General features: G+C 42.2%; 4 protein-coding genes across 23 annotated transcripts in view; 3 read left to right on the top strand and 1 right to left on the bottom strand.

Moving 5' to 3' along the window:
* LOC128252727 (glutamate-gated chloride channel) overlaps positions 1–7314 on the top strand; it is a 30986-nt gene extending 23672 nt beyond the window's left edge. For 3 of the 19 annotated variants that reach the window (XM_052980690.1, XM_052980693.1, XM_052980691.1), the window contains exons 8-13: positions 363–515; positions 1151–1315; positions 2582–2688; positions 3492–3616; positions 4480–4584; positions 4807–7314. In XM_052980690.1, the coding sequence (XP_052836650.1) occupies positions 363–515; positions 1151–1315; positions 2582–2688; positions 3492–3616; positions 4480–4584; positions 4807–4816 (665 nt within the window). In that variant the 3' untranslated portion in view covers positions 4817–7314. Of the gene's footprint in view, positions 1–362; positions 516–1150; positions 2690–3459; positions 3617–4467 lie in introns of those variants that run through there. The other 16 variants (XM_052980704.1, XM_052980705.1, XM_052980706.1 and 13 more) reach the window with 9 other exon arrangements.
* Positions 7315–7459: 145 nt separating this feature from the next.
* LOC128252726 (luciferin 4-monooxygenase-like) lies at positions 7460–10349 on the bottom strand. Of its 2 annotated transcripts, XM_052980686.1 has the most exons (4): positions 10230–10349; positions 9929–10164; positions 9360–9871; positions 7460–9306 (listed from the first exon to the last, which is right to left on the bottom strand). In XM_052980686.1, exons 2-4 carry the CDS (start codon positions 10070–10072, stop codon positions 8349–8351), a joined length of 1614 nt encoding a protein of 537 aa, XP_052836646.1. In that variant the 5' UTR covers positions 10073–10164; positions 10230–10349; the 3' UTR covers positions 7460–8348. The 2 variants fall into 2 exon arrangements, with proteins under 2 accessions (XP_052836646.1, XP_052836647.1); XM_052980687.1 differs by lacking the exon at positions 10230–10349 and having other exon boundaries at positions 9929–10177.
* A 1425-nt stretch (positions 10350–11774) lies between these two features.
* LOC128264684 (luciferin 4-monooxygenase) lies at positions 11775–14373 on the top strand. Its single transcript, XM_053000315.1, has 2 exons — positions 11775–12571; positions 13095–14373. Exons 1-2 carry the CDS (start codon positions 11904–11906, stop codon positions 14053–14055), a joined length of 1629 nt encoding a protein of 542 aa, XP_052856275.1. The 5' UTR covers positions 11775–11903; the 3' UTR covers positions 14056–14373.
* Positions 14374–14673: 300 nt separating this feature from the next.
* On the top strand, positions 14674–19765 carry LOC128252196 (uncharacterized). The gene is given in 8 exon segments (XM_052979725.1): positions 14674–14973; positions 15029–15540; positions 15593–16377; positions 16380–16572; positions 17417–17627; positions 17686–18080; positions 18145–18261; positions 18650–19765. Coding segments are annotated over 8 exon segments (3324 nt in total). The 5' UTR covers positions 14674–14829; the 3' UTR covers positions 19617–19765.
* Positions 19766–21384: the final 1619 nt, after the last annotated feature.

Below are 21384 nucleotides of genomic sequence, written 5' to 3'. Positions count from 1 at the left end.
CGCCGCCTACTCCGCCCACTTTGTTTGATATGTTTTACCCACTTTTTATTTCCTTTTGTTTCGGAAAAACCCACTTTTTGTACATACCCAAAAGACTCGACCCGAAAAAAATGGTCTGTAAATGTGTTTTAATTTCTTTTCTTGGCAAAATTTCCGAGCAAGACACTTTTTATGTTCCCTCTTTATTGGATGGCATTTCTTTGTACCATGTATTGGATATCTATCTGTGTGTATATACCTACTAAAACTGTGTGTGCGTGTGAAATTTAAGCAAAGCGAAAGCGAAAGCCAAAAGCTGCAAAACGAACATCCTCCCGTACATTTTGAGTTTGACACGTTTTATATACCTTGTATACTCATAGGTGAATACAGTTGCCTCAAAGTCGATCTACTATTCAAGCGAGAATTCTCATATTACTTAATACAAATTTATATACCATGCTGTATGTTGGTCATTGTATCATGGGTATCATTCTGGCTGGATCAAGGAGCAGTGCCGGCGCGTGTGTCATTGGGTAAGTCCACAAAATCAGTTTTAACTAAATCTGTGAACGAAAATTAATGTTAAAATAATAAGATAAATATTAAAATATTTCATAATAAGTACGAGTCTAAAACATATGAACTATCGAATAAAATCCATGAATTTCCCATTTAACTTCTTTACGACGAAAACTTAAAAATTATAATTTCTTCAATCTCTTAATTTGCATTTTTATAGTAGATCTAACAGTTGTCTGCATTCTTTTGAAATGAAAATAAAAATGATGAATTTTACATAATTTACGAGTCATGATCAGCTAAAATGTAAGTCCTCAAGATAGGACCTTAAACAATCCTAAGTAAAACGCCAGAACTCTACAGTAATTTTTTTTTAGGTGGCCCAAATTAATATGAATATAAATGCACTGAGAGATGAAAATGATCTTAACCTCAGTTGAATCCGTTTATTTAAAATAAATTACCTGGCTCTAGTGATAAATGTGATATTTATTAATATGCTTTTAGACAGTTTATCCATAGGTCATACGCCATCTCTCAGTGTCATATGACTTAAGCTAAAATGCAGTGTAGTGTAGGGTCGTAACCCTTCAGCGTCTGTAGCTTATACCATTACCTAACCCCTTTGCATCGCGTAATTACCTTGCAGGTGTGACCACCCTCCTGACCATGGCCACCCAGACGTCGGGCATTAACGCCTCCCTGCCGCCCGTTTCCTACACCAAGGCCATCGACGTGTGGACTGGCGTGTGCCTGACGTTCGTGTTCGGGGCCCTGCTCGAGTTCGCCCTGGTGAACTATGCATCCCGTTCAGGTTCGAATAAAGCTAGTAATTGAACTTTTATATGCTTCTTAACCACTTATAAATGTTAATTAATCGATGGTGTTTATCTTTTTTCTGTTGTTTTTATTGTACTGAGTGATAACGAATATACGTACATATCTAAGTAGTAGCCATTATATAAATGTCTACGCATACTGTACATACAATCCCAACGAAACTCTGAACCAACGTCACACTCAATCTCACACACACACGAGTACTCTCACTTTGTGGACCGTTATATCAGAACACTCACACACGCAGGACCGGCGTGGCACACAACAACAACTACAACAACAAGAACAACAAGTTTCGGGCTATATCCATATATATAGTATATCCAAAGAGTACTCCTAACGTACCTACATATCTATATGTCTGAGGCGAAAGCCCAACGATCTAGTCGTAGAATTTTAATCAATTTTGTTCCTTTTATTTACTTTTCACTTTGATATCTAACCAAAAAATGGTTCCATCGTGTGTATCGAAACTAATCCAACTTTTTGTTTTACTCTCTTATTTCATTGTGCGCCCACCATTCATCGACATCCATACGAACACCCACACCCAACATGCACTCTACACGAAAATACCAAAAACCGAAAACCAAAAACCAACTAAACACGAACCACGAACTTTTAACGCGTTTGAAAAAAAAAAAAACAAAATATGTAAACAAATTGGTCGAATTTCCTTTCGAATTACAACGAATTCTGTTCGGTTCCTTGCTGTTGTAATACAATGCTTGTAAATAACTACAAACTGTGTGTGTATATCCACCGATCGCTGTGGTAATCGATTTATGATTTCCCAATGATTTTACCATCCTGCGTACCTTCGACCTTATCGATCTAATTGCACTCGAAATATTGTTTGGTTTCCTGGTCAATTCTTTTAAATTTCCTTCCTATTCCTTTTTGTTTTTGTGGACATTTCGAATTGTTTAACGTTTTCTGTGTGTGTGACTCTTTCTTTGTCTCTGTCTTTTCTTTCTGACTGTCTCTATCTCTGTCTCGCCTAACACTATCGCTGTCTAACTGTTATTAACCGTGTTTAACTGTGCATCTAAACTAACACACCCAATAAAACCTGTAAAAAATCCAAAAAACCAAACAAAATTAAACCAAACGAAAACTTGAAATCAAAACCAATTACCAAAACCAATCCATCCAACTGCCGTGGAACAAATAAATTCTTGTCAAACATCTTCCATCACATGCAACATATATCCTATGATATATACGGATCGGGCCGCAGACATGCATAAGGAGAATATGAAAAAGAAGCGCCGCGATCTGGAGCAGGCCAGTTTAGATGCCGCTTCAGATCTGCTCGATACAGATAGCAATGCAACGTTCGCAATGGTACTTACCTCTTGATATATCTCTTTGAAATCCAAACAGCTTATGGTTTATTGGGGGTCTTAGCTAAAGGTGGTTAAACATATCACAAAAGTTGGGGGCTACCTATTTATTTTCACCTTCTATACATAATGTTTGTTTTTACTTAAAATTTTTGTGCTATTGGTGGGGTATCATTTCATTTTTATTTTGTGTTTTTCGCCATTTTGGGCAATGAAGCCTTCGGCAGCTCACTTTGGTTTTTAAAACAAAATACAAACTTTAATTGGCAAAATTGTTATGATAAAACTATTAAAACAACTATTTCTTTTTATATCTGCCTCTTTTTTAATACCACTCAACAAAACCGAACAAAACCCAAACCAAAAAACAAATGCAAAATTCAACAACTTTTTTCAAACGTGCTCATCCCAACTACAACAATGACAACAACAACAACAACAACAAAAAACCACCCTCAACATCAACAATCAACCACAAATAAACCTGAAAAACTGCAACAACCAACCTTCCACTACAAACCATCACCGAACATCGCTGGCAACCAAAACCAACCACTCGGCCGGAATTGAATTGAAAAATTGCGACGAAATTAAATGAAATTACGCACATGCCAATGCACTTGCCCCACCCAATCCATCGAATCATCGTCCACTGAACCACCTGAACCAACCAAACCAACCAAACCAACCAAACAACCAAACAACCAAACCAACCAACAACCTGCGCCCCTCATTTACATCCGACTACAATCGCAACTTTCATGTCAAACGGCGTCGCAATTTACGCGCGGTGGTGGCCAACAGAAACCACTGGTTCGCCATCCCGGCGATCCGCTGGCCCTGGAAAAGCGGCTCCAGTGCGAGGTGCACATGCAGGCCCCGAAGCGCCCCAACTGCTGCAAGACCTGGCTGTCCAAGTTCCCCACAAGGTAACTGCGGGACTCCGCATCCCGAAGCACCACTCTCGATCCCTCCATGTAGATACCTCGTTTAGTGCTCTCCATTTCCATATCTGTGTGTTCCGTAGTAGTTAATGGATTTACTTTTTGATGTTGTGAACATGTACTATTCTACTCTTTATATCTCTTTCACTAACTCTTGTTGACTTTTTGCTATCACATAACTCAACAGTCATTGACAAAACCTGTGAAAGATACCAAAAATCGAAAAACAAAAGAATACCAAACCCGATATCTGCCTCTGCCTCTGCCTCAACCGCTTGCTTGCTGTTCGTTCGATTCTGTTTGCCCGCTGTCTTTTGTTGCCAAATCAAATACTAATATTATCGTGGTTTAATTGCTTGCTGAACTGAGCCAAGTATATGTGAACTGAAATTCTATAAATTTCCATATGATTTTAATTGAGTTAAATTGAGTCCCTTGCATCGGCACCACTTTCCGTGGCTGTCCGACAAGTTATGCTTTGCCTTTTTCAGACATTTTGAGTGTGATTTGTTTGTTTTAAAATAACCATTTTGTTTTGTAGACCTTGTGATTCAATTTACCCCTAAATAGTCGTCCCAAACACCGGCATCCTGACCCACCGATGCTAGCCTACCCCTTTGTATGTAGTTTTTAACTCCCCAGAAAAATCGCACTTTTCGTTTCCGGCACGTAGTGTTCCACTTCCCTTTTAAAACAAACAAATTATTTTGCCAAATTTGGAACTTTTCAAAACGAAGAAAACAAATGAATTAACCAATCAAGTAATCACAAAAATCAAAAAGCCAATCTTTAGATGATCAATTAATTGCATTTTCGTACTTGTTTAATATGCAAAGACAATGTTCTAGATCCAAGAGAATCGATGTTATATCTCGGATCACGTTCCCGCTGGTCTTCGCCCTGTTCAACCTGGTCTACTGGAGCACATATCTCTTCAGGGAGGAGGAGGATGAGTAAATGCCGTTACCTATTGCCAAACACCAATTACTTTATAGAAGAGTTGGCGCTGTTGGCGCTGTTGGCCAACACGAATGTACTAACCTATTCCTTTCATTCTTTTCCACTTCGGTTGTCTTCATTTCATGCTTTGTGTTGCTTATGGCTTTGTTGGCTTCATTTCCAATTTGGTTGATTTCTTGATTGACACCTTGATTGAATGGTTTGAACCGCTAAAGGACCTTCTAAGGCGCGTCTCTGAAATCCAGTGGCTATGTAGAATCTAACATGAAATTAACTAATTATACCGATAACGAGATAGAGATCGAGCTCGAGATCGAGATCGAGGAATACGTTACGATAATGCTAAACGCTGTATGCTTTACTTATGGTTATGTCTCGGATCAGTGCAGGATAATTAAGAACGGTATCCGGTATCGGCAAGGCTTCAACGCACTTCCACTAAACGAACAAATAATGTTTGATGAAATGAATGACAAAATTATAGTTAATTGTAAGTTGAATTGATCAAGAGTGACTGCATAGTAGATAATGTTATAAATAATTATACGATACACACACTGACACACACCACCACACTTGTTTGACTTGATTTGTTCTGAGGATGCTCCAAATTGTTACGAATTGATTAATTATTTTAGCTCGTAATCGACGATAATCGAGTTTTGTTTCGGACTCTAGCTTAGTTCTAAAAAATTGCAATTGATTTGTACTTAAAAGCGTTAAGTTAGTTAAGCGGCAAACAGCGAGAGGAGGTCGTAGAAAGTTCGACGTTTGTAAATATGTCATACAATAAGTTTTAAGCGAACTAGTTTAAATGAATTCTAATTGTAAAAAGCGTGTAGATAAATTTAAGTTTAGTCGATAAACGAACAACTAACCGAAGCGAGAAAATCTAGGTAAATTCAATTTAATTATGTTCACCATCGAAGTAAATAAAAATCGAATCGACTCGAAAATATCGAAGAATATCCTTCAAAGCACACAAAAAACAAAAACAGAATTTTATTTTCGCATTATTTGCCCAAACTACTCTTAATTAATAAGTTCAACTGAAACTGGTGGGTATCTGCAAGTTACTTTTCCTAAAACTTTCTTAGAGACGTTCTTCATTATTTATAAACGGCTTGCTTTTGATTTTAGAGTTGAATATTTATAGTAGTTAAACTGTTATTATACTTACTGGGAATTAAGCCCTCGAATTCTAATTCCATTTTGATTTGATTCCTTAGAATATTAATATAAATTATAAATTATCAATTATCTAATTATCTAATTATGTATTGGGTCGCAGTGGCCACTTAGCTAGTTAATTTCCTTAATTAGACTTACAAAATAAAAATATACAACATGAAAACCATAAACCAAATAACAGACAATACAAAATGTTTTATCAAGTAGTAAAAATCCCCGAAGAACTTAATGAATACTACACCTTAATTTACTGAAATCAGTATTATAAGACATAAATTAGATCAAGTATATACAGTTCTTTTCATATCGAAAAATATCTTTGGTTATTTAAGTGCCTTTTGTATGCCAAGAAGATTTCTCCCCCACTTTCTCCCCACATTCCCTCTCTTCCCCTCTTTTGAATAACTCTAATACTTTCACACTGAAGATCTTCCCCAAGAAATGCACTAACCGAGCTCTAATTTTAGAACTACAATTAAAGTGAATTCTACATAGCAACAACAGAAACAGAACCAGAACCACAAAAACAACTTAAATCTTTCAGATAAAATCAAATAAAATATTTTAGTAGTTTTTTTAAAATTTTTATTAACTCGAAGCCTGTTTTATTCTCATGTTTATTTAAACTTTTCCTTTGGTTTTGGAAATGCTTTTGTTTGCTTTCATTTGTAATCTAAAGGTAAGAAATTAAACGTAAAATGAAATCAAAAATCAATTGAAACTTATTCTAATATATAGACACAACACAAGGCACCCTGCATAACAATTGTTGTCATTAAACAAGCGTCATAAGTACGATCAAAACATAAAGAAACCCGAAAGCGGAAAATATTTATAGACACTTTCATGTTGTAAAAGTTGTGCCAAGCAAAGAGAAACCAAAAACTAGTCAAAGAATATTGAAAGAGATCGCGAATTATAACTATAATTCTAGCTATAGTTGTATTGTATATGAAGCTATTGAACATACAGGGTTTTTAAATGTGAGCATATAGTTGATGAACCAGGAGAAGATCAAAGAAACCGAAGAAAGTAGAGGGCAGCCGGGAACGGGTTGATTGATTAAAATGCGTTGATTGACGTACTAGAAGAAATTAATCACGAAGACAAAAGAACAATTAAATTAGGTCATACACAATGGGAGGGCGAAACACGGTTTTCGGCATTTATTTTTAGTGGAAAAACATACTTAGGTTGTGTGCTGCTCTTCGTTTGCCGTTCTCCAATTCGGTCAATTATCATTTTTCCGGCAAATCGTTTAGCAGCGGCAGTCCAGTTCAATGTAAATAGTTTGGGTCAGAATATGTAAATGTCATTTAATGGTTAGGTTAACGAGAAACACAACTACGGGAAATCGTAACACGAAATGTGCACAACTTTATATATAGATGCGTTCAAAAAAGACTTACAGGTTTTGATTAACAAAGAGAAGCATAGAGATTAAATCATTTACCAATGCGATGTAAACACGAGCAGAACTATGCGAACGAGTAGATCCTAAGTTAACGTATGCGTAGATCCTAAGAGGCAGTTCGAAACCAGACTAGATAAAGCATTCACATAACTAAGCTACTAAGCGCCACGGCAAATTGCGTTCACCACCCACTATCTGAACTTACTTGAATCACTCCCTCACCATTCACTCGATGTTTAATCTTTGCTAACGTACACAAATGAAATCAAAACGACACCCAAATCGAAATCGAAAACGAAAACGAAACCTTATCTTTGCACAGTTTGAGGGGGCAAACGAGTTTGAGTAATGCAAGTTAAAATTTAGATAAATCATAACACATATCTTCCAAAAAAAAAGGGGTCGGCTCATGGCCCACTTATAACAATCAAGCAACTCAAACTATAATTTCTAGATATGGAGTGTAAATACGAACAAAAAACAACCAAATCATTCGAATCGAAATTGCAATCGATGGCGAGCGAAAAGCGAATCAATAAACACTGAAAATCACCTTACTTTATAGAGCTAAGTCAGGACATGCACACTCACAGCCAGAAAAAACCACGATCCCCAGACAATGAGAGGATTTAGCAAAGATCACAGATCACAGTCACACATATAGTCTTAAGAGCGGTTCGATTCGATTCGATACATAGCAAAACATCGCATCAATTTCACTGTAATGCAATCCAATGCTGGAACGTAAACCAAGCCCAGTAAGAAACAACGCCAAAACCACAAACGAAATAAATTCTAAACGTACATTTAGACCTGGCAATAACACATCAAGGCCGTCGGCGAGAAATTAAAACAGCAAATCAAATGCCTAAGTGAAAGATTAGTAGCTAATTTTACAAAATAGTTGAAATAATTGTTGTCACCCGAAAGGAACGAATAAATCCTAAAATGGAAACCAGGAAAAAACGAAATAATTGTGTAAAACCCCCAGAATAATGATGTTTGTGAAATGTTTATAAATAAATGATGCAAAACGAAATGAAAGAATACACAAAAGAGAGATTTTAACTTTAGCTGGGCTTATCATTTATTTAACAGTAGTTCTCTAGGGCGTACGAGTATGTCAAACATGTATTTAAAATACTAGGACAGTTAGCTCCCACTCTTCACCTGAAGGAAATGGTTTTTGTTGGCCATCCGATTGGTTTTGCCATTGGCACTGCGCTTCAAATCCTCCACGATGATGGCTCCGCCGTTTAAGTGCTTGTATTTGGAATCCGTACGACTGCTCACATAATACACAACATCCTGGGCCTTGAGTTCGCTGCCCAGCTTCTTAACCACGGCAGCGGCAGCCTCGTCTCCATAGATGTCGCTCCACACCCCGAAGGCACAGACCTCGGCCACTTCGGGCATCTCAGAGATCATACTCTCAATGTCGCTGGGGTAGTACATGATGTTCTGGTACTTCAGCATCTCCTTCTTGCGGTCCATGATGTAGAGGAAGCCATTGCGATCCATGTAGCCCAGGTCGCCGGAGTGATACCATCGCTGGGGATCGCGCATGGCGCGCGTTTCCTCTGGGTTGCCAAAGTATCCAGACCAATGCTGGTTGTTCATAATGCACACCTCGCCAAGTTCGTCGGGTCCGAGCGATTCGCCCTGGTCATTGACTATCTTTAGCTTTAGACCGCTGACCAAACGACCCACCGATCCGGGCTTCTCGTCAAAATGGCAGTTGATGGTGGCCATGGCGCCCAGCTCCGTGAATCCGTAGGCAAACTGCAGGCAATCATGACTCAGACGACTGCGGATGGCTTGTTGCACCTCTATGGCAGCCCGAGATCCTCCATACAGGTAGCAGCGTAGGCTGGACAGGTCGGAAGTCTCAAACTCCGGACTGTTAATCATTATGGCCATGGCGGAGGGCGGCTGAATAATCCAGGTGACCTTGTACTGCTCAATGACTCGCATGGCAAAGGCGGGATCGAAGGCATTATCTGCGATGATGCGGGTTGTGCTAAACACCCCAGATGTGATGGTGGTAACCAGGCCGGTGATCCAGTCAAGGGTGTTGTGTGAGTATTGGACATCAGCGGTGGTCAAATGACTGTAAGAACAAAGTAAGTTATAAGGCTCAAAAGCAGTCAATAAGAACCTTACTCATTGCTTGCGAGGATTTGGCGACTATTGGTTATAGTTACAGCCTTGGGCGTTCCAGTTGTGCCCGAGGAGCAGAGAATGGCCAAAGTCTGGTCATTGCCCTGTTCCAGTTTAGCTGGCCGGAAGTTTTCCTCAATGGGAGTGGTCAGTACTTCACCAATCCGGATGGAATTCTTAGGGTGATTGCGCATGGTGACGATCTTCACATCCAGGTGAGCAGTGGCGTCCTTCACCTTTTCAAACTCATCGCCATCGCAGAAAATGATTCGTGGCTTGGTGATATTGTAGATTTTTTCAATGGTGTTCCGATCGTAGGTGTTGTTAAGCGAGTGGAAGGCCATTCCGTTGAAGAAGCAGGCGTAGGCTACGGCTATCATATGAGTCGTATTTCTGCCGATAATTCCCACCACATCGGATTGGAGGAGTCCCTCCGATCGGAGAAAGCTGGCCACCCGCATTGAGTTTGCATGGAGTTCCGCTCTGGTCAGCACTGTATTCTCCGTAGCCGAGATCTAGAAGATTTAAAGTGTCAGAGATATGTTTAACAAATAACCTTTAGAAGTACCCACCTGTGCTATTAGCTGCGGATGTCGCCGCATCTCTTGGAAAATAATCTCTCCGATGGACAACTGGGGATCAAAATAATGTGTCACTTGACCACCGCTCCAGATCTTTTGATCGGCGTCGTACGAATTTGCTGGGGTGTAAGGCATTCTGTAAGCAGGTTCACTTTGTTCTTCCAGTAAAGTCAGATCTCAACTGTTGACGACTAGCGGCTGCTATCTCTCTTTTATAGATCCGAGTGCTTCCATGCAGTTATCAAATTTAGATTGAAAGTTAAGGTGGAAAAGCGGTTAAAGCTAGAATTACCTTAACAACATATAACAGGAACTAGTCCAAGCTGAATAAACAATTTAAAGACAGCAGTCTCCTCTTTTGCGGGTCAACAAAATTATATCAGGTTTTATTTGTATTGCTTCACATTGGCTTATTTATTATCTATAAAATTAAAAATCAACTATATATATTATAGATAATATATATATTTGGGTCCCATCTACGTAAACTTACTCGGGTATCATAAAAGTATTGGGATATGTTGTTTCTTTGCCAAATGCTTATCAGCTAACCCCACGAAGAGATTGCATTACATATCAGCTTCACTTTCTGTCTTATCATCGTTGTTCTTTGGTCCCCACAAGTTTCTACAACTCATTCTGCGTTCGCAATCTTGGTTCCGATCTGTGTTTTCTCCGACTGTGAAAATGACACTTTTATCTGAAATTACTCGGCAACTGACGAAAAGTACTTTGCTCTTTAATTTAAAAGAGCCCGCTACTGGGCAAAGACAGGCCTCTAGTCGGGTTTATATATGTTTGTATGTTTATTGGACACAAAAAACATTGCATAATTTTTTTTGTATTTAATCTTTGATGTAATAACTATGTGCACCATTATTTATTTATGTTTTGGCTGACTATAAATCAGACCAGTCGGGATTGGGGAACCTATATTTTAAATGAAATCGAAACTTTTCGTCGCGAAATTAATTAGAATTGTATTTAACTGGTATAAAATTGGCTTGTCAATTTACTTTTAAAGTGTTAATTTCCAAATCCACAACAAATTAAAAAAAAAGATTTGGTGAATATCTTAACGGTTACTCTGTAACGGTTATTTTCTTCTTTGGGTTGCGCCACCTACATGGTGTTTTCAGAACTATATGATCTGATTTTATCTACATGATAGATGCTATAAATATTCAATGCTGCCAATCAATGACTTTATCAAACTGGTGTGTATACATTAAAACTTTTGACTTATACTACGCGCCACCTACGTGTGTATTTTCAGAACTATATGTAAGCTTTGTTTATTCCACCAGGTGGCGTTATTTTATAGCACCACTTTATAGCATCTTTGGGTGTTATAATAGGTATCGCCATTATAAAGCCAATAATGCATTGTATAAGTAAACTTATTCAAGACTTTAGAATAGTAGACTGGCAGCATTGGACTTTTATAAAAACTTCATGTAGATAATTTTACACCGTATAGTTCCAAAAGAAAACATGTAGCTGGCGCTATCCGAATAACTAAATATTCGTATAGCGGTTCTTTGAAATGTTGTTGCCTTGAAAACTTTAAAACATAAGTCTTTAAAACACAAAGCGCATTGAAAGGCAATTCGACAAGCCAATTTGATGGACGAAAAGTGACGCCGTTTACAAATCCCGACTTCCCTCAAATAAAACTGAAAACATGATTTTTATGAATTGTTAAGCTGCGCTTTATCTTAGAACACGCATTTTTAAATAACGAATAACGGCTGTCGAGAGCTCAGCCTGATAATCATCTTATTCGCCAAACGTTTTTCCACAGAGATATCGTGTCAAGCGAACGGCTGGGCAATCAATAGGTGAAATTAAATATCCGGACACTTTAACTGCTAAATTGGCGACTAATTTCTCCAATTTCGATGACCTTTAAATAGAGCTGCCGACAACCTAGTGTGCAGCAGTTGCAAACCGCGCGTGCATCACGATGTTGGACCTCGACGGCAATCCCGCGACCATTTACGATCAGGCTCAGAAGGTCTGGAGTGGCTCCCGCCAGCAGAGTCTGTACAACGAGGAACTGACCGTGGGCCAGATCATCTTCCGGCAGCTGCAGCGGCAGCCCCAAAGGATATTCCAGATCTCGCACACGGATAACACGCGGCTGACCCGCTCGCAGATGCTGCAGAATGCCGCCAAGGTGGGCTGCTATCTGCGGGATCGGGGGTTCAAAAAGGAGACCGACCTGGTGGGCCTCTTGGCACGCAACTCCACCCATGTGGGCGCCCTGGCCTACGGATGCCTCTTCAACGGCACTCCCTTCCACGCCGTCAACCCCAATCTGGAGCAGAAGACCATCGCCAGTCTGTACGGGATCACCAAGCCCCGCATCCTGTGCTGCGATGTGGCTGACTTCGAAAAGATCAAGGACATAGGCGCCTCGTTGGGAGCCCAAATTGTGACTGTCAATGGAAAGCTCGAAAATGTGCTGAGTGTGGCAGAGCTGCTGCAGAATCCCCTCCCCGAAGACTATGAGCCCGCGCAGTTCAAGCGAGGCGTCGATCGCACCATGGCCATCCTCTGCTCCTCGGGCACCACCGGAACCCCCAAGGCGGTGACTCTCTCCAACAGCCGCAAGCTCTTCGAGATTTACAGGTAAAGTATTTACAAGATATATTATTATATATTATTTAAAATAACTTTACAAGATATATTATTATATATTATTTTAAATAACTTTACAAATAGAAATAATGACCAAGCACATTGAGGGCCATATTTAAATAACTATTACCTGCAAAACAACTATTCCTAATGATAAGGAAATGAAGATTATTTATATATTTTTAACAAAATTAAACTAATTTTAAAACTGAGACTGCTGAGTGCACAGTTTTGACGTAAACATTTTTATAGACCTATGAAATTCTTGTAGCTAATGGATAGATTAACCAAACAAGATCAATATGACGTAACTTTTTTTTTATATTTCGGCTTTAAGGATTTGATTTTTTGTTTACAAAAAAAACACATTTCCATCTGACAACCTTACTTCAATTCGCGACGTTGAAATCTGAGACTCTTATGTTGCCCTCTTTTTTAAGTCCGAATATTAGAGGCGCAAATTCCTAGAGCCCCCAAAAGCACTTTTAATCTCTAAATATATTTTTATGTTTAGCTATCTAGGTTCCGATGACGTTCAGTATGCCCCCAGCACCTTGGATTGGCTGACAGGACTGATTACCCTGGTCACAGCTGGTGTCTTTGGCACAGTTCGGCTGATCTCCAGTGAAATGTTCAGTACCGCCCACTTCCTGGATATTTGCGAGCAGCACGAGATCTCCTGGACCATCATGGCCAACTCCCATGTGGCCATGCTGGCCAATTGCCCTAGTACACGAGCCCAAAGGCTGAGAAGCCTTAGGCACATGCTCTTCGCTGGTGGCCATTGCCTGGTGGCCACGTTGAAGAAGATGCAATCCTTCCTGCACGGATCGGGGATCCTGAGGAATGCCTATGGCCTAACCGAGGTGGGCACTCTCATATCCTACAACAACGACACCCAATCTAAGCCCACCTCTGTGGGTCGCCTAGTGGCGAACATTCGGGTGAAGATCGTGGACTCCTCGGGCCAGTTGCAGGGTCCAAAGGGGATGGGTGAGGTCCTCTGCCATAATGAGCAGCCCTGGAGCGGGTATGTGGGAAATCCCGTGGCCACGGCGGAGATGAGAGATTCAGCGGGATGGTTTCACACCGGCGACATAGGTTACTTCGACGAGGATCACTATCTGCACATTGTGGAGCGCAAGAAAGACATGCTAAAGTACCTGGGCATGATGTACTATCCGCATGAGGTCGAAGAGGTCATCGCCCAAATGCCCGACGTTGCGGAGGTCTGTGTTTTTGGCATCTGGCGGGAGTCGGAGGGCGACGCCGCGGCTGCATCCGTGGTCCGCCGATCCGGCAGCAATCTGGATGCCAAGCAAGTCGAGCTTTTCGTGCGGAAGAACGTCTCCGTGACATTTAAACATCTCCACGGCGGAGTGCGAATCGTTCCACAGTTGGCAAAGAGCGCCAACGGTAAGGTCAATCGACAGGCGGTGAAGGCATCCTATTTGAACGATGCGACCAAGCCTTAAATTCCACTGATAGGCACACAATAAACCATTACCAAGCATAAACTTAAACATGACGAATCAAGATGACAAAGCAAGACTTGGCACACTAAAATGTTCAGTTACACCGTTATTTGTATTAGAAAAATAAACAAGTTCAAACACAATTTCTATTAGCTATATGCTCGGACATATTAGTACCTACATTTCAACTGAGAGCAAGGTATTAGTTAAAGTCATTAAAACTGTTTAATATCTGCCACAACTTGTTAAACTACATCATCAACTAATAAACAGAAAATCCAAAAAATTATTATAAAACGGGTCACTTAATAGTTCTTCTGAAGTGATCGTCAATCAGAGCTTCCGGAAAGAGCTCTTGTAGCAGATCGACATCTTTACTCTCTGTATCTGAAAACATTCATCACAACTAATCTATATGCCAATATTTGCAATATTAACAGCTATATACACATGCACCGCACTTTCAATAGATAATCTGCCTAGTCATGGCGAGAACGCCAGTCTACAGATGTTGGAGGCCTACCGCCAATTACTCGCTCAGAAGCCGAGTGCTTTGTTATGGAGATTGCCTCACTTGCTCGACTACTTTGATCACAATCACGAGTGCGGCTGTAATCGCGTGTCGGTGTCAGTAATCAGTGCAACCTACTCGTACGCCCCGAAAGTTATCTAAAACAATTTGCGAACAGAGCGCTCGGCTCTATAAAAGGAGAGATGCAGTTGCATTTTGCATTCAGTCGAGAAATTTAGCCCAAAGGCAAAGCAATTCCCAGAATGCCATACAGACCGGCAAGCTTCTACGACGCCGACCGCAAGGTTTGGAGCAGTGGCAAATTGGAGCACTACTTTGACCCACATCTGTCCATCGGGGAGATTGTCTTCGAAGAGATGCGACGGCATCCGCAACTGATAGCCCAGGTGGGTGCACTAAAGGGCTCTCGATGACCCGATATTAAAGTAAAACACCTTCCAGATCTCAGCCACGGAGAACACAATTTTGACCAGGGCGGAGCTGCATGTCAACTCGATGTGCGTGGCCAGCTATCTGCGATCCCTGGGCCTACTCCAGTCTGATGTGGTGGGAATTATTGGCAGGAACACCACCCACATGTCCGCTGTGGCCTACGCTTGCTTCTTCAATGGCGTGGCCTTCCACTCGCTCAATATCTCATATGAGCAGAGTACCATCGAAAAGTTGTTCAGCATCACCAGGCCAAGAGTCATTTTCTGTGATGGGGATGAATTCGAGAAAGTGCGAGCTGCCACAGCTCAACTGGATGTGAAGATCGTCACCATGCGCAATCACCCCAAGGATTCCATCCGGATCGATGAAGTGCTGGCCACTCCCATGGAGGAAAACTTCCGGCCAGCTAAACTGGAACAGGGCAATGACCAGACCTTGGCCATTCTCTGCTCCTCGGGCACAACTGGAATTCCCAAGGCTGTAACCATTACGAACAGTAGGCAGATCCTAAATTCCAGCCAGTAAGTAGGGTCCTTGCCTTCTGAGATCCCCTAGTAATCCCTGCTCCCCTAGCCGTCTGACCACCAACGACGTACAGTACACGCACAGCACCCTCGACTGGATCACCGGACTACTGACCACCGTCACATCCGGGGTGTTTAGCACAAAGCGCATCATAGCCGACAATGTCTTCGATCCGGCCTTGATTATGCGACTCATCGAGGAGCACCAGATCACATGGATAATTCAGCCGCCCACCCACATGGCCATGATGGCCAACTGCCCAGCATTTGGAACTTCCGACTTGTCGAGCCTAAAGTTCTACCTCTTCGGAGGATCTCGGGCTTCCGTGGAGACCCAGCATCGCATTAGGAGTCGCCTGAGCAAGGACTGTCTACACTTTGCCTACGGATTTACAGAGTTGGGCAGCATGGCCTCCATCAATTTGCACTTCGACGAGAAGCCCAATTCGGTGGGTCGCTTGGTGGCAGGACTCAAGCTGAAGGTAATCTGCGAAAAGGGAGAGTCCTTGGGCCCGGATGAGGTGGGCGAGCTGTGCCTGTGCAATGACCAGCACTGGGCTGGATACTACGGCAATCCGGAGGAGACGCACAAGATGCGGGATGCCCAGATGTGGTTCCACAGCGGGGACCTGGGATACGTGGATGACGACGGGTTCGTGTACGTCGTGGAGCGCAAGAAGGACATGCTGAAGTACCAGAACATCATGTACTATCCCAACGACATCGAGAAGGTCATCTCGGCGATGCCGGACGTGGCCGAGGTCTGCGTCTTCGGGGTGTGGAACCAGCTGGTCGGAGACGAGGCCGCCGCCGCTGTGGTCAAAAGACAGGGAAGTGCCTGACAGCCCAGGACATTGTGGACTATGTGGCCACGCACATCGACGCCAGGTACAAGCACCTCCACGGAGGAGCCATCATCATGGAGGAACTGGTGCGCAGTCCTAATGGCAAAACCAACCGCTTGGGCACCAAGGCCTTTTTCTTGGAGGTCAAAAATTCCACCCCAACCGAAAATCAGACATGTTCATCTTAATGGTATGTATATATTGCGTATCAAATGTCACAATTTTTAACTAGAAAACCAAAAAGTGTGTATATTCTATTTTTAGCGAAAACGAAATCATTTTCGAAATATATAGATGTGAATTATTGTTAAGTAAATAAATCTAACCTAAGTATAAGCTTGTTTTCCCTTCATCCGGGTGTCTAGTTGGAAATTGCTAGTTTACCAAATAAATTGCCTTAATTCAATCCGAGTGGGAGCTTTGTATTTCTAAAAACTAGTTTCTATAACACTAATATAAAAAAAGGAATAGTAAAATTAAATATGTGACGTATTAAACTTTAGTATGTTTAATATGTTTAATTAAGTTTAATATGTTAAAATAATATACTAAAATCTATTAATTAAGTATTATACTTAAAAGAGCCAGTAAAATATTAAAAAAATGTTTATGTATCCATATTTAAAATGATTAAATACCGCAATGGCTGAAAATCAAATTGAAAAATATTTAAATTGAGTATGAATTACCTTACAAAGTATTTTATTTTAGTATTTATATTTTAAGTATTTATAGTGTTACGACGTTTTTTCCCAGTGTACGTACAAACACAAATGGGTCATGAGAGGGGCATTCACCCAGTCAAGGCCTTCTCATTTACCCACACAATTTGGTGCCCACTATCAGAGAGAATATCTCGAACATTTTCCAACTGAGCTTATCTGGCTGAAATCGCTTATCACCGAGCTTTTCTCGCTGCGCCCTCAAATCGATGACGTAGCGAACCGCTTGGAAGGCGGCTGGAAGCGATAAGATTCCGCCTGGACTTCAAATGGCCCGAACATGGAAGCGGTCGCCAGTTGCTGAAGAACCGCTATCGGACCCGGACCCGGACTCGGATTCACGCCCGGCCAAAACCCCGTCTTATCAGCCGCCACAATGGAACGCTCGAGCACGCAATTCGATAAATACACTAAAATTTGGAGTGGACCAAGGCCGGCGAACTTCTTCGATGTGGACTGTTCGATTGGTAAAATTCTGTTCGCCTTTATGCGGAACCACCCGTCCAGCATATGTCAGGTATGACAAACGCCCTTGTAATGCCTTAAATTCAAAGTAAATGGTGGCTCTTTAACAGATTTCAGACACAGAGGGCACCGCTTTGACCAATGGCGAGGCCATAACCTTTGCCATCCGCATTGCCCAGCAGCTCAAGGCCCTGGGGCTGAAACAGGACGATGTGGTGGGCATCGCTGGGACCAACACCACCTACCTCATGCCCGTGGTGCTGGGCTGTCTGCTGAACGGAACGCCCTTTCACGCGGTCAGTCCCTGGCACGACGAGGACACAATGAAGCATCTGTTCTCCATCACCCGGCCGAGGATAATCTTTTGCGATGGATACGTCTACCAGCGGCTGAGCATCATTGCCAGGATACTCAAGAGCCATGTCTACACGCTGAAGGATCATCGACTGGGCATGCCGCGGGTGGAGGATCTGCTGGAACCCACCAAAGCTGAGCTCTACTATGTGTAAGGACTTCTACCGGGTGTTTGTAAAACCATCTTATGACTTTTGATTTTGTATTCCAAACAGACCCGAAACCCTTCTTCTGGGCGGCGATCACACAGTGGCCATTCTCTGCACTTCGGGCACCACGGGATTACCAAAGGCCGTTTGCATTAGCAACTCCGCCTGCCTCTTCGATTTTGGGTAAGATCTAGTGCGGAACTTTGAGGTCTTTGCAACTTTGCTTATAGAAAAAGAAACATAATTTGTATATTTTGAAAGAAGGATTTATATAAAGCTTGTGGTAGGAGGAATAAAGTTCATTGTAGTACTTAAATATATTTACATTTAAATCATATAGATCTATAGATACTCCAAGCTGTAAATAATTAAAATAAGTTTTGAAGTCAAACTGCAGCTCAAGAAATATACAGACTTTTCAAATTGAAATTTTTACAAATATATTGATTAGCATTATAATTGTACTGAACTTAAATAAACATAGATGATCTCAGAAGAAGCCCATTTTTAGGAAAGCCCTTATATAATATTATAAAACCATGACTCATTTTTAATTGTAACCCCCTTTCAGCTTTGTGACTGGCCAGGATGTGCTGCTGTCCTTCAGCACCATCGACTGGTCAGCGGGAATGTTCAACATGCTCTTCAGCTGCTGTCATGGTTCCACGCGGATCATCACGGATCGGGCCTACACGCCGGAATATATGCTCCAGCTGGTGGAGAAGTACAAGGTGACATTGCTGACAGTGGTGCCGCAGCAGGTGGCTTCCCTGTTGAAGGCGCCCACCCTCAGCAAGCAGCGATTGGCCAGCATTCGGTTTGTGAGCGTGGGCGGAGGCTCCTGCTACGTGGCCAATCTTCTGAAGCTGCAGGACTTCCTGGTCACCGGACAGATATCCTACGGCTACGCTTTGACGGAGTGCGGGGGAGTGGCGGCCAATATGGGCGTGTCAAAGCCCTCGTCCGTGGGCAGGATTGTGCCGGGGGTGCGGGTGAAGATCCTGGACGATGCCGGCCGAAGTCTGGGACATGGAGAAACGGGCGAGATACTGGTGCACAATGGGAAGCTGTGGAATGGCTACTACGCCAATCCCAATGAGTCGAAGCGCATGCAGGACTACCAGGGCTGGTTCCACACCGGGGACATGGGCTACTTCGACGACGAGAACTTCCTGCACATCGTGGAGCGGAAGGGCGACCTGCTGCGCTTCCATGGCGCCCAGTACTGTCCCCACGAACTGGAGCAGGTCATCGCCGAGCTGCCGGATGTGATCGAGGCCTGTGTCTTTGGGCTGTGGAACGAGGTGGATGGTGATCCTGCGGCGGCGGCAGTCGTCAAGGTCCCGGGAAGCCGCCTCACCGAGATGGACATTGTGGAGTACGTGGCCAAGCGCCTGGTGGTCCAGCACAAGCAGCTCCACTGCGGCGTCTTCTTCCTGACCGAGCTGCCCAAAACCGGAAGTGGCAAGGTACTCCGGCAGCAGGCACGCGATCAGGCACTGGGCAAGAAATGGGCCGACTACGGCAACGGACACTAATCTTTTGATAGACGTAATTCTGTTAGGCTTAAAGACAATTAGTTATTACCGACGACAGGTGACTCATCCAGTCAGCGCGTTCAAGTACTGCCGAAAAAGTGAAACCCAAATATAAACCCAAACATAAGCAGACAAAATTGTTTTGTGTTTCGATGGCCGACACATTCGTAGGCCATTGTTTGATATCGGCGGCTTATCTCCCAGTGATAGTGCTTCCCAGGTGCGACAGTTGCGTTCGGGCACTCATTGATCACCATTCGGCGTTCAAGGTAATGCCACCGCCAGAGGTCAGCATTCCTGGTTAACGATAAGGGGTTATTCATAAGTTGGTATTACATTTCTTGTGTGCAAACATGTTAAGCAAGATTGCTTTAGATCATCTAGTGAAGACGCGCCTTTATCAATGATAAGGCTAAACTTAATTAGAAGCGTCAAGGTTACACACGACTAGTTGAAAAAAAAGATAAATTTAGCAAATACTTGCTAACATAACACAAAGAGAAAATTTTGAAAAATTCTTTATTTATAGGAATGCCAATGAAAATTAAGGCTCTTAAAATACATTTCGCCCGAAACTACATATCGATATTTAAATGCAGATTTTAAGGGACTAATGCCACAAAACTTCAAAGGTACACTACTTCAAAATTGGATGTCTCTAAACAAATTTATGAAATTAGAATTAAATTTCAGAAATTTAGTAATCATACAAATTCGATCCAAAATTAAAATCCAATATCTAAATGACTTTAAAGGTATACCACTTCGGAATCGGATGTCTATAAGGAAAGTTATAGAATTTGAACTTCATTTTTTGGCCACTTTTCTGCCAAGTCTTTTTCGGAAATTAAGAAAAGGGTAAAATTATAAAAATCACACATATTTTACCAAAATTACAAAGCATTATTTAAACGCAGATGTTTATGAACTTAAGTCACAAGACTTTAAAGGAATACCACTTCGAAATCTGAAGTCTCTATGAGACAAATACAAACATATTCAAATCACATATAAGTTAATCCTACTGTGTAACAATTCAGAAGGATTAACAGCCAGTTCTCACTAATATTATCACAATCGAAACACTGATATAAATACCATCACTTTAAACAAAGGCAGATAAGAGTATCTCCTTTAGAAAGGCAAACAGCTGAAGATATCAAGCGGCCCTCGCAGCGACTTATCGAGTACCTAATGGTGCGCATTCCAGTTGAACAAACCCTTTGGTGATGGGCGAACGGAGTAACATCATTATTTGATTGACAGCCGAGCAAAGTTGCACTTTGTACGTGATCTTGTCAGCATTGCAACTGGATACGTTTGCCCCCGGCACTCGCCCTGCCCCTTTTACCATATGAACTGGGTGACATGCCCCTGCGATCGATGCTTGGGTGCACTCCCGAAATAAACTGCAACAATTAAGAGCCACTTAGGACCGGGAATTAATTTGGTTGGGGATCAGCGATAACGATCGCACCATTCCGCCCGCTAAGCGGATTGGCAGGCCACGGAGCATCTGCATCTGTGCCGTTGTTGTTTTCAATGTCAAGTTCAAGAAATACGATCCTTGTGGCGCATTTTCGGTGGCATCAGTGTTTCAGCCTGCGCCATTGATCATGGACCGACTGACTGACTGACTGGTTGAATGGCTAAATGGCTGAATGGCTGAATGGAGCTCTTAAACCGGCTCAAATATGCAGGAAGTGCCCGGCGTGACCAATGGCATTCGCCTCGGACTCGGAGGCAGCTTCTCAAAGACGCCTGGCGC

Source organism: Drosophila gunungcola, chromosome 3R (assembly GCF_025200985.1).
Source record: "Drosophila gunungcola strain Sukarami chromosome 3R, Dgunungcola_SK_2, whole genome shotgun sequence".
In the NCBI taxonomy this organism is placed as follows: Eukaryota; Metazoa; Arthropoda; class Insecta; order Diptera; family Drosophilidae; genus Drosophila; species Drosophila gunungcola.
The sequence above is the reverse complement of the archived record's forward strand: the minus strand, read 5'-3'. Positions and strand labels throughout refer to the sequence as shown.